Consider the following 17962-nt stretch of genomic DNA (forward strand, 5'->3'; position numbering starts at 1 on the left):
GATAACGATGATTGGCCCAATAATGCGCGGGGCCATGATGATTTACTGCTGGGCTGAGTTGGAAATGAAACCCGACATTATTTCCTGTCACTTGTCCAGGTTTGGAAAATGAAGCCTAAACTTAAAAAAAAGCAAAAAAAGGAGTGTGGGCGTGTCAGCCATATCGAATTAAAGATGTCGAAAAGATACAATAGTAATCAGTTCTTTATTTTTTAAAAGTCCGTAATCAGTTCTTCATATTTTTATAGACACCATACTCGTCTAGAAAAGAGCGAGATACGAACTACACGTCACTATTCCACTATGGAAGTGTTCAAAGTTCAAAAAGGAACACATCACGTAGAGTATGTTATCATCTACTGGCCATTTTCCCGAATAGAATCAGACAAGCTACTCCTTCCGTCACAGCGAGAGGGATTTTAGAATTGTCTTACGTATTCCAATTTCAGTTGTAAATTACGTTTTATTTAAATTTAGATACTTGAAATGATACAAGTAGATTTATCTCTACGACAGTTTCTACAAAAGATTTGTAAATACCAGTTAGATTTTAAATACTAGACCATATTGACATCGAAAATGATAATGTTACTAATTTGTGAGCTGAGAGCATTTCTTTAGCTTGATTTTTCTTCTCCCCTAAAAATGGAGTTCACGGTGCATATGTATTTGCTTCGGGAAATAGTTTGTCTATGCCATAAGATCTATTTATGTAGTAATAGAAAAGGTGCTACATCTGCGTTTTTATATTACTATGAGCCAAAGTGTATGGCACGCGCCTCCAAAGTGGTAGTACACGTGGAAAATTCCTTCTTTTTTTTTTGCTTTGCTTGCGATCCTCTCTTCAGGTCTTCTAGAGAAGTACTCCGTAGAAAAGGAAATCTTGTACGCGTAGCAGCATCCTTACGTCGCGAAATGGCTTCTGCTGCCGGGTTTGTGGCGCGTGGATAGTGTAGTTTGGTTTCCACACCCAAATTCGACACGCACGCGATGGCGCGTGTGGCCAAGACGTCCCTCGTGACGCTCGTCTCGTCGCGAACATGCTGGAAGAGGAGTGGAAGCTGGGGTTGGAGGCTTGGATCGGAGGCTGGAGCTTTGGTTGGCCCCGGACCGCGCGGCACCCACGGGCGCACGCGGGAGCAGCACCTGCCGGCCGAGTGCTGAAAGCTGCAACCTACCGCGCCACGCGGTGGACGCGGACTCGCGCGCGCCACCGGCTCACCGCGCGCCACCTGCCCAGGCGCGCCATCGCCATGCGTCGCGCGCTGTACCGTATTCCGGGCTTCCAGTCTTCCCGAGCAGCCGCTCGCCAGCCTCGGGTGGGGGCGGGTGTCGCGAGCCGCGTGGTGGGGTGGATCCGGCCCTGGCCCGTGCCGTGCACACTGCCGTCTGCCGAACCGGTTGGCGTACGCTGGAGAGAACCTCCGCATCGAATTTTTCCAAAGGGGGTGGGCTCGACTCGAGTCAGGAAACGAATATCCGGTGATGCGGTGAACGATTCGGGCCAAGGGGTATCTTCTGCGGCTGCGTTTTTGGTCAGATGCCAACATGCGCTGCAGGTTTCGTCCAAGTTAACGGTGGCTTAGGTTGCAACCGACAGTGCTTAATTCGGCTAATCACCCGATATTTGACGGCTGACGATAAGATGACTGGCTAACACGGGATTGGAGGAATCGGAACGTACCGAGCAGCAGGAGCGTAGCCAGAAATCCCCATTTTTCGTTGTCAAGGATCAGCAGTGCTAAATTTGCTCAAGATTTAATCAAACTTAAAATTTCTAGTGGAAACATCCAAATCATAGGGGGCCTGGCCCTGGGTGCCCCCTCCCTCCGCCACTGGTACCGAGCACACGCTAAGCCAATCAATTCTTTTTAAATCTGCGATCCAAATGGCATAAGCGTGATGCGTCGTTCCCGCTCAGAGGGTGTTAATCCGTGTCACATTGAATATTTGGTGGCTAATTAGGAGGACTAAATATAAGTTAATTATAAAACTAATTACACAGATAGAGGCTAAACGGCGAAATGAATCTATTAAACCTAATTAATCCATCATTAGCAATATGTTTTGTAAATAATCTATGTTTAATACTCCTAATTAGTATCTAAACATTCAATGTGACACGGACTAAAGTTTAGTCTGGGGATCCAAACACCCCTTACATACTTGAAATAAACAAGGTAGTTCTTGAGGTCGGCTGCGAATCGAATCAAAATTGCATGCTAATGTAAGCGTCCATGTGCTTAGGTCGTGCCACCACAGCTAAATGACAGCAGTTCGACTATGTTTTCTCTTTTTTTTTTTTTTGGCAAAGCTCTCCGAGGGAAATACAAATGCAGGTATCCGTATGCACTGTAGGTTGAAATTCCTAAATAAACACACACTACAAATGTCCAAGCAAACCCTAACTAAATATATCATACACAACTCCCTTTTCACACCGGTGCACATTTCATTAAGCAATTTTTTGAATAAAATCACGAGTGTTTAAGTTTTCCCATGTTTCTGTTCGTCTAAATTAGAGGACACGCACAACTTTTGCGTTTTCTTAAAGAAGCACAAGGCTGATAGAGAACCAGATAATTTCCGTTCTCAGTCAGCCAGTCACGAGGAAAAGCCGTGAAGGAAAAACAAAACGAGAAAGAAAAGCAACCCCAAAACAAAAAAGAAATTGGCCAGCGTGCCCTAGCTTCCATTTCGGGCCTCTCCCCCTTCCCGTCCCTTCCACCAGCCAGCGCCGCTTCTTCCCACCACCGCTAGTTTATACGCCGCCTCGCCCTTCCTCATTTCCTCAAGCAAACGCGAGCGCGAGAGAAACCTGAAGAAGCCACTCCCCATCCCGCTCCCCACACCCCTCGTCGCGAAATCCTCACATGGCAGCGCTGCACCTCCGCGAGACACCCTGCTTCTGCTTCTCCGACCCCTGTCCCTGCGCCGACCCGCGCCGCCCCAGCCCCGATCTCGCCGCCCCCGCCGGCCCCTTCTCCTTTCTCCGCGTCCATCGCACCTGCTCCTGATCCCACCCTCTTCCTCGCCCTCCTCCTCGCGCCGTCCTTCGCGGTTCTGATTCTACTGCCCTGCCGCGGTTTTTTGTCTCCCGGTTCCTGTGAGTCTCTGAGTTCTTGTTCCCGTCTCGCGCCGGTCTCGCCATGGGGAAGAGTGAGTTTCTATTGACGCTGGTCGATTGGTGGTGTTTTGTGATGGGCGGTACTGGTTCTGATTGGTGATTTCTGGGGACTTGGGTTTGTTTGTGCAGGCAAGAAGAGCAAGGCCCGCGGCGGCGGGGACGACCTGCTCGACAGCAGCGATGCCGACAGCATGGGCTCCTCGTCCACCGCGCTGTCGGATCTCTCCATCTCGTATGCCACCGAGCACGTCAACTCGCAGGAGTTCGTCCTCGACAAGTACATCGATGACCTCTACGAAAAGAGGTCGGGGTTCCCCTTCTAGCCTTCTCTAACATGTATCCTTGTGATTCGTTTGCTGTTCGGGTGCTGATGGTGACATGGGCATTTCTGTTCGGGTGCTGTTTACTTCGATTATGCGTAGATATAGGTGGCTTATGACGTGACCTATTTTAGTTGTTTTGTTAATTTGCTTTGTTGATTGTTCGCATAATGCTCGCTACATGGCTCCGTGTGGGACTGTTGTTTGCTCTACTTAATTGTAGCCTATTGATTTAGTGTGAAATGGTTAAATAGATGCCCAATTTTCACTCGGAGGTGGTACTGAATTAGAATTATTCAGAGATTGGAAATTACTTCCCTTGTTTTATGTTCAACTGTGCCTTTGCACCTGGAGATGTTACTATGCAAGAGTAGTTCAAAGATTGGAAAATTACTTTCCAAAGGGTTAAGTTGTATGTTCAGTCGAGCCTTTATTGTTTGTGCAGTAATGTCTAAAATGCGATGGGGACAAGGTTATGGTTTATGCGTATTTTTTGTGTATTGCTTCCTTGTGTCACTTCCGGGGACACCATTTCTGAATAGCTATATTTCTCTTAACAATAATTGATCATGGTTATTGATGTTGTTCTCATTAACTATTAACTATAGTTAATTATGGCCATTAACCTATGTGCTTTCATTAACTAATACACATCGTACTGATGTTACCATTTGTATCTATTTCAGGGGATCTACAAGAGAGGCAGCATTGGTTAAACTGGTTGATGCCTTCGAAAGTTTTATGCTTCATGGTCTTTTGGAGAACAAGTATGTTATAAATTTTGTTAGTCAGCCTAAAGTTCTGAAGTGTTTCATGCAAATTTTTTGGTTATTTATCTGGAAATCATATTTTTAAATTGCATATTTGAATTATCGTTAACCCAACAAACTAACTAAGTATCATATTTTTACACACTATTTTATCAGGATAGTTCACTTTCAAATATGGTATATTTTATCCGAATCTGCTTGGTAAAATAAAGAATTGGTTTTTATGCTTTTGTAGGTATGCCACTATGCTAAGTCAATTCAACAATTCTGTGAAAAAAGGATCTGCTAAGGAGGTTTTTCTGGCATCTCGTGCCATCGGTTTGTATCCTGTCCCTGTTCACACTTTGTAGTTCGAAACAAATACTGTTGTTTTATGACACCATATTTGGCTGTTTTCTTTTGGAATATCCAGGGTTATTGGCTATTACACTCGGTGCTGGGAGCAGTTCACATGAAATTATGGAGGAGTCACATCCCCAACTTTGTAGGGTACTGCAAGCTTGGTCCGATGCCTCAAAGATGATATCTGTATGTGTTGATTTGTTTTTCATTTGGCTTCCATTCTTTGTTTGCACTTTCAATTAATAAGTAAGTTGAACTGACTTTCTGTAGGCACTTGATTGTTTGGCTGTCATCACATTTGTTGGTGCAACTGATCTGGCTGAAACAGAGTTAGCTTTGAAAGCCATGTGGGATGTGATTCATCCAAAATCTGGTTCAAATGTAAATTTCTCCATTTTCTTGTTATCATGTTTCGCAAGTAATGTTTGAAGAAGCTGCATCAAATTTTCTAGGATGATTGAATACGTTTGGAATTTCTGCAGGTGGGAACTGTCCGGAAACCTAAGCCTCCTGTGTTAGCAGCTGCTATATCTGCATGGACGTTTCTCCTAACTACTATTGGTTCATGGAGGATAAATACCGACAGTTGGAAAGAGTAAGTACTCTCCTCTGTTTTGCTCCTGCATATGTGTGTGCACTAAACAATTAATGGCTTTACCTAACTTTCCTTTCTTCTACTTGCTAGGCCCATCGCATTTCTCTCTACTCTTTTAGAAGCAGAGGATCGTGCTGTTCGAATGGCCGCTGGTGAAGCATTGGCTTTGTGCTTTGAGTTAAATCTGCTTGACGTTTCTTGTGAAGATGGCGATGCCAACACAGGAGGAACTGGTGGTTCTAAGAACAAGCTTTTCTTGGATATGCAAGCATTAAAAGCCAAGATATCTGGTCTAGCCTCTAATCTCTCTGCAGAGGCTGGGGGGAAAGGCGCAGACAAGAAAAACCTTACCGATCAAAGAGACCTGTTTCAACGAATCTTGGATTTTGTCAAGGTCTGTCAATACCCGATCTAGCAAGATCTTCAAATTCTTGGTTCTGTTTTACTTATTATTGATAACCATCTTTTTACAGTATGGCGATTGCCCTGAAGAATCAATCAAGATTGCTGGAAAGCGTGATGTCTTAAGGGTTTCATCATGGTCTGAGTTAATCCAGGTTATTGCCTTTTTCTCTCATTGGCTTGCAAAATGGTACATATTGTTTCATGTTCTCATTAGCTAATTTTTTTTCCTTGATAATCAGTTGAATTTCTTAAAGCGGTTCCTTGGGAAAGGCTTTCTGAAGCATGTGAAGGTTACTATCTTTTGAATGATTATTTTTTACTTCTCAAAGTTACTTGATATGACAAACATTGCCATTCTTTTAAACACAGGAGAATGGACTTCTTCAAGATATCTTTGACATTAAGGTTGACACAACTGAAACCCTGTCATCCACTGATAAGGTAAGAAATCCGTGCCATAGATGACCTAAGTTGCAAAGGTAGTTACAATGTAGGAAAATTTGTGAAAGTTGAACATTAATGTTCTACTAGGCCATGCCAGTTTGGAATAAGCTAAGTTCGTGTGGTCTTTAACTGCTTACTTGCCATACAATTCCCATACAGCCATACCTTTAGTAATAACCGACTATAGCCAGGATAGAGAAAAATAAGGCACAATTGGATAGAAAGTGACTATAACCAGGATAGTGAAAAATAGGCCATAATTGGGTGGAAAAGCTACCAAGATAGGATGTAATAGCTTATCTGGGTTTGGGGGTTTAAGCTTTCATTGTCTTATTTTAGATATACCAGGATACAAGGGTGACTCTGAAAAGTAAGGCATAAGGTAGTGTCTAGTGTCGTTGATTGCTTCCTTTGAATTGGTTAGCCTGAGGACAAGAAAAATGCTCTGTTGGCAATTTCCTGTGTGATTTCACTATTTCAGTCACATAAATAAGCCCGAAAATACTTATTGGCTTTATTGCTATACCCCCTGAAAATTATAATATGGACCTGGGTGAGTGTTGATACATGTTTGCATGATCTGTTCAGACTTGATTCCTTAAAACCATTAACATCTTCTCTTATCTGTTCAGGTTTCTAATGTTGATAAGCTTATTCTCTTCTCTTGCTATTAGTTGAGTATGTTTTCTGATCACAAACAACCCAAACCTCCTGCAGAAAATCTTTAGGTCTGAAGAGGAAAAAGAAAGAGCTCTCAAATTGAACAAAGAGCGTCGTCTAGCCCAGGTAATGCTAATGTCCTCTTTATGTGAAAAACTCCTCTCCTGTTTAAGAGCCCTGTGCCCTTGCGTTGTTCTTCATGTCAATCATAATAACTGAAATGATTTTTACTGGTAAGTGGCACCCTGACGATAAAAGGCATCCTACATGGATGTTAATAGTAATTCATGATAAATATTTCTGCTCATGTAGCTTTTGGTAATCCTCTGGGGTGATGTTTGGTAAGATTTTGGTCTCGTTATGCATAGTACTAGCAGCAATATGCAATTATTTTTCTAAGAAGCAATATGCAATCTTTTTCTTATGCATTTGCATGCGCCAACAGTTTAGAGCTAAAAAACTAGCAATGACACAAGGATGCATAGTGTTTGCTTCATCTGTTAACTGTGAGTCATTGACTAATACACATCCAACGCTATGATCATTTCAGGCGAGGAAGAATGCTGCTATGTTGGTCGAGTAACGAGGTTACAATGATGAGAAAACAACAGCCATTCTGTGTGTTTCTCTTTATATCTGGACCTTTATCCGTGTAAACTACTACTGGCACATCCCGTTGGAGCTTCTGCGTTCATGATAGTGTAATTGTTGATGCTGGAGTAATATTACACCTAAATGATTTACTACTGTTCGTGTATCTGGAACGTCAGATAGCATGATTTATGCGGGAATAGTTAAGAAGTTTCTTTGGAGTTGTCTCACTTTCACGGTGTGGGTTTTGTTTGAGGGCCTGCCTCATTCTGTGTTGATATGTTGCCGCGGGGCAGCTGCATCACTTCGATCCATGAGACCGTGATGGCATATCATTTGAGATATGATTTATTCGTCGTTCTTTTATTCGTCGTTCTCTCTCTGTGCCAACCTTAGGTTTTGAAGCTGGCCATTGCAATCCCACCAAATCTAGCCATGCGATCCAATTTATTTATTTATTTTTTTAAAAATCGATTCATTTTAGGGGTTTTACGCAAATAATTGGATCAGGGGGTATTTAAATAAAAATAGTAAAGACTCAATTTTCGAAGCGGATCAGTGTTTTGAAGCTGTTTTATATGTTCCTGACTCTGACATAATTTACTGCTCTGGTGTCCTTTATTTCCCTTCATTGGCAAAAGGTGTGTGTCCAGCGATTGTGTGTTAACTACTTGAAAGTTTAGCATCATGATCATGCAGCATCATAACGGTACTTGCATAGTTGCATGTATAAACAACAACGGTGGGAAGCACGCTATTCTTCCGGTTGCTCTACAATTCGTCTTCGATTCTTCAAATATTCTTTCATGGGCATACGTGTCTCCATGTGTTCTGGAATGGTTTTATATTTTCAGAGGTGTCTTCGATGATAATGCGTTTTCCTTCTCTTAAATACCCCCTGATTCTCCCAGCTTGGGTGGTGTTCCTGCAAGGAATGTACCTGACGTCGTGGAGCAGCCCACACTCCCTGCAGTGCAAGCGCTGAAGCGCATCCCATGACAACAGGACTACGTGATGACTGACAGGGTGGTACCCCTCCCTTGCTAATAATACGGCAGGCCTGTCTGATACTGTGTAACTGTGTTCTAGCAATACAAGTCGTCATCTGACAGGGAACAAAAAAAGCACGTGCATGCTGTCCCGTGATGAATGATACCAAGCAAGACGAGCGTTGTCCAAAATAAATCCGAATAGAGCTCTGATTTGATCTCCAGTGTGCTCAATCTCACTTGGACGATTATGCTCACCCTCACCCATCCTGTACAAATGAGGTAATGGACTTTACACAAATGATGTTTGAGGAAACATGTAATCGTCTAATGAAAAACTGTATCAAATGACTCCTTTGTATCAGCCTATATAATGACATATGCACCAATTGTCGATGTCACTGCCATCCCAAAATCACACTGGTAAAGCTACATCGCTGAGCAGTCCCAGGTAGTCTGTAAGAAAAGATGACATTGCTTCAGTGGCAGTTTTCATGATAAGCAAAAACCCTAGACAACGAAAGTAATGGCAACATCTTACCTCATTCATAGAGAGATGATGTGACTAGCCGAGTTGGCCCCTGTTCCCCATGCATTGGCCGTCATCGGTCTGCCTAAAGATTTAGCTCCATGGTCCTTCATGGTGTTCAAAGAATCAGGTCATGACATTACGACTCCTGAAATTGTTAGGGAACAAGACTTAAGTTCTCATCATTAACTAAGTGAAAAACGTCAACCTAGATTTGCAAGCTTATATGTTTAATCTGATGCTTACCGAGAAGGATTTTTGCAGATGAACATTAAGCACACTGCCCCTCATATTCTGGGTAGCCTATAGAACACCAATCTCAAGCCTCAATGGAACACAGACTAATAGATTAACAGTAAGACCTCAGTTGACAGAGACACCATGATAAGCGAAGTCTCTTTGATCTGAGTTGGTCCAGTCCATGCCTCTTCAAGGCTTCTTGTTTGATTACAACCAAGATGGCCGACAATATAAAGCTGAGACAGGACCTGATGGACATATGTTAGCAGGCCCTACAGTACAGCGGTAAAAGTATGTTCACCAATAGTTACCACATGAACATTCTCCATCTTTGAAATGGTGAAACCGCCTAACATCCCTAACAACAATCTCCCTTCCAACTGCCTTCGACATGAACATTATTGCAGCATGACAATCAGCACATATTTTCAAGTTCTTAAGGACTGTAACAGTAGCTCCAGGAGGCAGCTTTAGGAGTCCAAAACCAACCGCCAGCCTCTCACTATGAGCAAATAATATATGCTCCTTCTGATGAGGTTCCATGTCATGCAACACAACCTTTGTATCAGGAAGATATCCGAGCTTTCTCATCTTCGCACCAACCATTTCAAGGAAGTGGTAAACTTCATGTGCTTCTGGATGTTTTGTATCGCCAACAAGAAATACATGAACTTTGTTTCCAACTTCTATCCAGCTGCACCCTGGTTCTTTCTTTACCCCTCGATCACGCATTAGCTTCCTTACTTTTGCAGCATCTACCCAACGTCCTGCGGCTGAGTAAGTGTTGGACAGTAGGATGTAGGTGCCATCGTGCTGTGGTGTCATCTTAAACAGCTGGTCTGCAGCATAAGCACCAAGTTCCATATCTCCGTTAATCCGACAACCAGAAAGAATGGCCTCCCAAATGGATGGGGTAGGCTCAAAAGGTATTGTCTTGATCAAATCTCTAGCTTCTCCAATTCGTCCAGCCCGACCAAGCAAATCAATCAGTCGCGCGTAGTGATCTTCTCCAGGGATGATGCCAAAGTCCCTCTTCATGGACTCGAAATAACGAAAGCCTTCATCCACCAAACCAGCATGATTGCAAGCTGTCAATACTGTGAGAAAGGAAATTCTATCTGGATATATGCCTTCAGAAACCATCTGATCAAAGAGATCAAGTGCCTCTCTTCCATGTCCATGCTGCCCAAGAGCTGAAATCATAGCATTCCATGAAACAGAATCAACATTGGGCATCACAAGGAACACAAGATGAGCTTCTTTCACAGCACCGCATTTAGCATACATGGTAATGAGTGCATTTCCTGCAGAATTGCTCCCCTCAAAACCAAGCTGCACAAGATGCCCATGGAGCTGCTTCCCATGCTTCAGTGCCCCAAGTTCACCACATGCAGCTATAGCACCAGCATAGGTGTAATCACACGGCTTGACATCATCAGCCCTCATCCAGTTAAACAGCTTAAGTGCATCTTCCGCACGCCCTCCTTGGACATATCCTGAGACCATCACCATCCATGACAACTCATTTTTATAAGGCATCTCCTTAAATACCTCGACTGCCTTGTCCAAACAGCTGCTCTCAACATACCCTGACAACATTGTGTTCCAAGAAACTATATCCTTCGATTTCATACTGTCAAATATCCTTTTTGCAACAGCAATCTTCCCAGCCTTTGAGTAGAAGGTCACCAATGCATTGTTAACAGGCAAAGCTGCCTCAGGCACAAAATCTGGCTGCAACCGAATGATCTGACCATGGACAGACTTCCCAAGCACAAAGAACCCAGCATTTGCACAAGCACTCAGAACACTGGTAAATGTGAACTCATCAAGAAGCGCCCTAGCTAGCACCATCCTCCTGAACAGCTCAAATGCCTCCTCAACCATTCCTGATTGCACATATCCTGAGATCATGGCGTTCCACACGACATCAAACTTCCCATCAACCTCCTCAAAAACCGATCTAGCAGCACCAACATCGCCTCTCCTAACATACCCGACTACCATAGTAGTCCACGTCAATTCATCCTTAGCCGGCATTTCGTCAAGCACCTTCCGTGCTTCTCGCGTCGCCACGGGCGCTTCGCATTTCATGTACAGCGCAATGAGCGCGTTGCACACCGACAAGGCACCCCCGGCGCCAGACTTGAGCACCGAGCAGTGTAGCTGTGCACAGTGCCGGACAGAGAGGTTGGGCAGGTGGGCCGCGGCGCTGAGGAGCGCGGTGAATGAGTAGTCGTCGGGCCGAAGGGAGCCGGAGGCGAGCAGTGAGCGGAACACGGCGACCGCGGGCGCGGCGTGGGACGCGCGGGCGTACGCCGAGATCACAGCGTTGTGGAGGACGGTGTCGCGGCGCGCGGGCGGGACGGCGTCGAAGAAGGAGACGGCGGCGGGGAGGCGGCCCGCGGCGGCGTGCGCGGCGACGAGCGAGGTGGCGGCGACGGGGCACGGGTTTGAACGGAAGAGGAGCGCGGCGGCGGGGAGGTCAAGGGAGAGTGTGTAGAGGTGGGTGAGGCGGAGGGTGAGGTGCGGGTGCGACTGCGCGTGGAGGAGCCCGGCGGTGAGGAGGCGCGCGTGGAGGCGGCGGAGCGCGCGGAGGAAGGAGGTCGAGGAGGCAAGGGAGCGGCTCGCGACGAGGCGCCGCAGGAGGACGGAGCACTGGTAGGGCAGCGAGGTGACGGCGGGCGGCGGTGGCGGCGGCAGCATAGCGTCGTGGCGTGGTTGGGCAAGCCGGGCGCGCGCCGCGCCGCCCAGGGTTCAATTGGACACGCGGGCCCGCGGGGTTTTCTTAGGGCTCTAGACTGCTAGAGGTTTGAACTTCCACGGCTGCTGAACGACAGAGGCTCCTTTTGTTGGACTTTCAAACCTGCTTTTATTTTTTAAAAGTTAAAAGCCAATCAAAAAGTTCCAAAACTATAAAAGCAACTTTCATGGTAGTACAAATCCAAAAGCACCTCTCCCCCCTACTTTCAAGTGCTTTTGGGGTAAAAAATTACCCATCTGCCACTGGTTATGATGTACCGTTTCAGATCTATTTTTTCTCCCGCACGCGAAAACAACCGGACCGCTCCTCTCCCCCGTCCCCCGCACAGCGCCATCCCTCTCCAGACCGCCCGCCTCCCGCCGGCCGGTCGTCCGCCCCCCCTAGCCGTCGGCCGACCGGCCGCCGCTCCCCATCGCCGTGCCTCGCGCCGCCGCCTCCTAACGCCCGTCCGTCGCCCCCCATCGTCGGGCTCCCACCGCCAGCCCCGTGACGCCCGCCGCCACCCCCCATCATCGGGCCCCCGCCGCCAGCCCATTTGACGGCCGCCGCTGCCGGGCCCCCGTTGCCGGTCCCCAACGCCCGCCGCCGCCCCCTGTCGACCGCCACCGGGCCCCCGTCGCCGGCCCCCTGAGCCCCGCTGCCGGCCCCCTGACACCACCCGCCGCTCCCTTAGCTTCAACAGGAGGGCACCCCATCGCCGGCCCCCCATCGCCGACCCTTGCCCCTGCTCCTGGTCACCAGGCGCAGTATACGCCCAAGGTATGTCTTCCTTTTTCCTTCTCAACCAATTTTTTTTATAACACTTGTTTCGTATAAATCATTTACACTATTTCAATTGTTTTATTTGTCAGGTACAATTACACCACAAAATCAAATCGGAAGCTACCTGCGAAAAGAAATTTCTTGAGGTATGAACAATCAATTGTACTCAGTATGGTTAAATGCAAAATGATAATTCAAAAATATATAATCAGTGAACATTTGTACTTGGACATCTATGCTTATTTTTTTCCCATTAGTTTAATAGTTAGATTATTGGCTTCATAGTTATGTCTTAGCTTAGTTCTTATGAGTTTTCTTTGATTGGTTGAAGAATGGGTGATAAGGCGAATTAAGGTGATACTTTTTTAAGGTATTTGATTGATGCCTGCAAAGAAGAGATTGAAGCAGGGAATAGGCCGATGGGAATTTTCACTACTACCGGTTGGAAGAACGTTGTTTCCAAGTTTATAGAAAAATCCGGTGATAGGAGAAAAAAAATAATTGAAGAACAAGTTAGATCTTCTGAAAAAGGAGTATTCAATATTTATGGAGTTCAAGAATTGTGCAACTGGTCTTGGATGGGATGAGGCAAAACAAACGGGTCTTTTGGAGTCTTAAAGCAGAAGTGGCGTATTTTGAAGGACATGCCAAGTTTCTCACCTCGTACTTAGAAACATATCATTATGGCTTGTCTTGCATTGCATAATTTTATTCGTGACAACAATTTGTGTGATAAGGAGTTCAAGAGATGTGATGATAAGGAGGATTACTTGGTACAACATACATGTGGTATGAGACAAACATAAGGAGATGAGAGTGACGATGTGGAGAATGAGGATACCATGAATACCATTCGTACTAGGATAGCTGATGCTTTGGTTAGTGCGAGAGGAGGAGAGTAATGTTGAGGGATGGCATCCTTCTATTTATGTGGACCAATTACTTTAATGGATGAAAAATATATAAAATTTATTTTTTTCTTCCTAAAATAGTGGTTTACATTTGAATTAGTGAACGCATTATTTTGTTACGAGCAATTTACATATAAACATACTCACATACCTTTAGGGGCATTGCAGGTATTTCTTACATAGCCTACAGTTTCACAGCTCCTCTAACCAAACGGTCTTCTATTTTCCCCACAGCTGCTTTCTCACAACTGCTTTCTCACAACTGCTTTTCCACAACCCACAGCTCACAACAACTTTTCCAAAAGCATCCCCCCGTACCTTTCTACCACGGCAGCGCAAAAGGCTACCGCTGGTGGTGGCCTTAGAGCAACTCCAAGAGTACTTCAAAAAATTCTTCCCAAAACTATGTATTGGAGGTTCTTCCAAAAAAATTTCCTAAAAAACATATCAATCCACAGCAGATCGCTAATAAATAGCCCCCAATATTTTAAAACAGGCCACGTCATCGTATTGGGCCCATCAGAAGGGACGAGCGAGCGTGCGAGAATCAGGATTGGGGGAGGAATGCCAACGCTAAAATATACGAGGTGGTAGGCTGTTTTTTAGCGTTGCTAAAAAATTGGGGAAGGTTTGGGTGGACTGTTGGAGTTCGTTTTTTTTCCTTTTTTCCCTAAAAATAGTATTGGGGTAAGATTAGCAGTCTCTTGAAGTTGCTCTTATGAGGTATAAAACTTCACCGGCGACGATCCCATCCCATCTCATGTCATCCGAACATCTATCTTTGTCACTGAAATGATTGTTTCCCTGGCATGTGTTTAACATTTTTACTTGACACGACAATCGATAAGCCCGTGGAAATTGATAAGAGAACTGAATTTCTTGGTGGAAGAAGACGATGTCAGACAGGCCAGCATTCATTCGAAAATCCTAGTAAAATTGAGAGCTCAAATCTGAATTTTCCCAGCACACTGAACATTCAGGATAAGCAACACAGGTTTGAATTCTTCACATTCAGAACAGAGAACTCATGCAGCGATCCATAGCAATAAACAGGTCTTAAGAGCCACAGCCCACAGCAAAAGCATCCAAACAGTGCACCTAGGTTCAGATTGATATAAACTAATACTATGAGTGAACTACTCCATACTAGCTAACTGAACCATGAACGAACCACCACTCCGATGATAACTGCACGATCGACTACGATGCCAGCATGTCAATTAGATCCTCGCTAAATAGAAAGAAGCGTGTGTTCGAAAGCTGTCACATGCCATGAGTGCCGATGGCCGCCCTCAGGTTCACCGGATCAGCGAGGAAGTCCAGGCACGCCTCCTTCAGGCCGTCGCAGCGGTGCCGCTCGGCGAGCGCGAGGGTGGTCTTCACCGTGCCGGCGTCGACGCGCTCGCACAGCTTGTTGGCGTACATCACCTTCAGCCTCTCCAAGCTGAACCTGTCCGCCGCCGCGAGCAGGTCCGCGTACACCGAGTTTTCCTCCACTTTCTCGACCTCCGGCAGCGCGTCCGTGTAGGCGAAGCCGAGCAGGGCCCTGAACACCCGAGCCTCCACGCTCTCCACGCGCACGACGCCGGCCGGCGCAGCAGCAGCGGCGTCGCCCTCCCTCGCCCTCGCTCCCAAGAGCTCCGCGCTGATGACGGGCGATCGGGCGGAGAGGACGCACCGGTGCGCCGGGAACCGCTCGCAGCCGTCGATCTCGAACACGACGTCGGCGCCGCGTCCGCTCTGGAGGAGGTCGCCGAGGTGCTTCTGCAGCTCGGACGGCGGCACGGGAGCTAGCTTCGGCTTGGGCACCGCCGCCTCCGCGCGGAACGCGTCGAAGACGGTGACGTCGCACCTGATTGTCACGGAGCCGCCGCCGTGGCTCGCCATCGTGCCCAAGGCCTCCCTCTTGGCGAACACTGACCACTCCCGGCAGGCACCAGCGCCTTGGGTTTTCAGATCGGCCGATCTGGAGAGGGCTTTCTTCTTTTCCCACTTGACAAAGAACAGCGCTCGCTTCTCAAGCATGACGCTGAACTGGACCTGCGCCGTCACGCTCTTGGCCACAATGTCGTCGTCGAGGACGAGGTAGAGCGAAACGTACCCGAGGAGGCCGCCGAAGGGGTAGAACCAGATGCGCCAGCGATGGCCGCCGACGGTGAAGGGGCAGGACTTGATGAGCCGTTCGGTAGGTGTGCCGACGGTGAGCGCGCAGCCGTCGATCTTGAGGTCGTGGTACCCGACCGATTTGTCGGCGACGATGGAGGAGGCAGAACTGGACGGCTTCCCGCGGTCGGAGGCGGACGCCATGGCGGATGTTTCGGGCTTGATCACTGTGTTGCAGGCTTGCGGGTTGCGGCTGGTTCTTGGCGATGGCAGGGTTTAGTTCGAGCGGAGTGAGATTGGCCGATTTGGAAGGGCAAAGGGGAAAGGGGCTGGATCTGGAGTCGGATTTCTTTCCATTTTTGGCAAAGTTCTTCATCTCCGAGATGGGCCTTCGTAGCTATTGGGGCGACCTAAAATTCACTTGGGCCACCCATGGTATTGGGCCTCTCCATGCAATTAATTCATTTCCATTCTTTTTATAAAATACGACTTCTATAGTTCTATTGCCATTCACTGTTTTGAAAGGTACCTCTCGATTCCGTTTATTTGAAATAGTTGAATCATTGCCATCAAACTCTGTGAACCTTGACTACTAACATATTTGACACTAAATATATTTGCTATATACACTCTTACATTATATTTGTTGTAAGAAACTATTTAATCACATCCTAAAAATTATATTTCAAATTTAAAGTTATAGAAAATACTAGTGATCAGAGTATCAGACTCATATCTTAATGATTCAAAATAGAAAACGCTTGAACTTAGTGTATTTCTTGTGATGGAATCTATCCACTCGGGTTCGAGTCAGTTTATAGCTAGTTTTTCTTTCAAAAGTAGATGACTCGTTTATCGATAGCGAGATGTAGCTATGATAATCAGACAAAAAAAGTCATTTCCTCAACCTCCAAGGCTATAATCATCAGTCCATCACAAGCTCACAACACGCCTCGGAAACTAAATTATGTCAATTCTTTTGTTACAAGTACAAAACCAAAATGGCATGAACAGACACGTGGATATCTCATTGTAGCTTGAGATTCAAACAAAGTTGTAATAGTTTTTTTTTTGTCAATTTGTGCGTGCTGTTTCTTGCGTTTGCCATCAAACTCTATTTGATGAAGAATTGAAGATTGTTAACTAGTTTTTTTTGTAATAACAGAGATAATTCCGGGCTTCTATACTAATCTTAATCTGGGATGCACTTAGCCAAACTCTAATATGGGATGTGCACGCCCAAACTGTAAAGGTATACAGTGATCCTATATATAGATGAAAGATGATATAGCAGTGCAGTGTGTCTGCTCCTACTGCACGACGATACAGAACCTTCCGGGCACGTACTGTTTGTGATGATCAGTCTGAGGACTTCCATAGCCGGGAATCGATAGCGAACAGCAGAATTGACAGAGAACAAGACAAGTGTCACCACTCACCACTACGCCACTAACAGCAGGGCCTCCAGCCACATGCAGTTCGTGAATTGTGACAACGAATCGACGATGATGCCTGTGCAGGAAAGAAACGCGCCCTACGGCGTCGCCTCTGAATCTGATAATGCCATGAGAGACGGTGATCCCGCCATCACGGGGTAATACGCTCACACTGTCGGCGACGCGCCTCGTGCAGCACAGGCGCGCGTAGTCCGCGTGTGGCATGGGTGGTCCTGGTCCCGCGACAAAAAACGCCACTCTTTCAGTTGTCTCACTGAACCACTGGTCCACTGCGACCGCACAAACCATCAAGCGCGCCAGGTCACTGCCATGGCCTGGTGCACAAACTCACTCGCGGCGCTCCTGCCGCCGGGCTCGCTGCCACGAGCGCGACGCGCGGGACAAGACGAAGCGGTCGCCATCCGCATCCACCCGTGTCCCCCTGCATCTACATGCCATCCGCAGACGCAGCTGCGCACCGGCGACGGCGACGCGCCGGTCGGTTGCTCGCGCCGCAACGGCGAGAGGCGCATTAAGGGTGCGTTTGGTTGGGAGACAATGTAGAACGGGACGGTCCCGTTCCAGTTTTTCGGGATGGGATGATCCCATTTCTTGTTTGGTTGAATGGGATGGGATGATCCTATTTTTTGTTTGGTTGGAGAGATCGCTATAGACGGGACAAGCACCGTTTTCTTCTCCTGTTAACACCGTTCGTGGGACCCACCTGTCATACTAACAGGTATTTTCTTCCTCCACCGGCCGGCCGCGGTGGAGCTCGCGCCCGCAGGCCAGCGGCAGACTCGCTTCACCGGTGTCGGCCAGGACCAACCGGATGCTTCCGCTCGGCCGCCGGCCGTCGTTCGCTCCCTTTCGGACAGGGTCTCTCACGCGCTCTCGTCGGTGTAGAAGCCCGCGTCTACACGCGCACGCGCTGCTCCCTGACGTGCTCACTAGCCTACTGGTCGCCTCATACT

The 17962-nt window shown here is 46.9% G+C and overlaps 3 protein-coding genes across 3 annotated transcripts; 1 reads left to right on the top strand and 2 right to left on the bottom strand.

Moving 5' to 3' along the window:
- Window positions 1-2696: 2696 nt before the first annotated feature.
- LOC101781156 (interferon-related developmental regulator 2) lies at window positions 2697-7488 on the top strand. The gene is made up of 13 exons (XM_004958121.3): window positions 2697-3159; window positions 3257-3431; window positions 4134-4214; window positions 4453-4535; window positions 4630-4745; window positions 4830-4940; window positions 5042-5154; window positions 5245-5548; window positions 5628-5711; window positions 5799-5849; window positions 5929-6000; window positions 6721-6789; window positions 7214-7488. Exons 1-13 carry the CDS (start codon window positions 3150-3152, stop codon window positions 7244-7246), a joined length of 1302 nt encoding a protein of 433 aa, XP_004958178.1. The 5' UTR covers window positions 2697-3149; the 3' UTR covers window positions 7247-7488.
- Window positions 7489-8425: 937 nt separating this feature from the next.
- On the bottom strand, window positions 8426-11750 carry LOC101765630 (pentatricopeptide repeat-containing protein At1g25360). The gene is made up of 3 exons (XM_022824451.1): window positions 9019-11750; window positions 8785-8920; window positions 8426-8699 (listed from the first exon to the last, which is right to left on the bottom strand). The coding sequence occupies exon 1, from the start codon at window positions 11716-11718 to the stop codon at window positions 9310-9312; it is 2409 nt and encodes an 802-aa protein (XP_022680186.1). The 5' UTR covers window positions 11719-11750; the 3' UTR covers window positions 8426-8699; window positions 8785-8920; window positions 9019-9309.
- A 2962-nt stretch (window positions 11751-14712) lies between these two features.
- LOC105913820 (BTB/POZ and MATH domain-containing protein 1) lies at window positions 14713-15756 on the bottom strand. Its single transcript, XM_012843754.2, has one exon. It carries the CDS (start codon window positions 15754-15756, stop codon window positions 14713-14715), a length of 1044 nt encoding a protein of 347 aa, XP_012699208.1.
- Window positions 15757-17962: the final 2206 nt, after the last annotated feature.

This window comes from Setaria italica, chromosome II (assembly GCF_000263155.2).
Source record: "Setaria italica strain Yugu1 chromosome II, Setaria_italica_v2.0, whole genome shotgun sequence".
NCBI lineage: Eukaryota > Viridiplantae > Streptophyta > Magnoliopsida > Poales > Poaceae > Setaria > Setaria italica.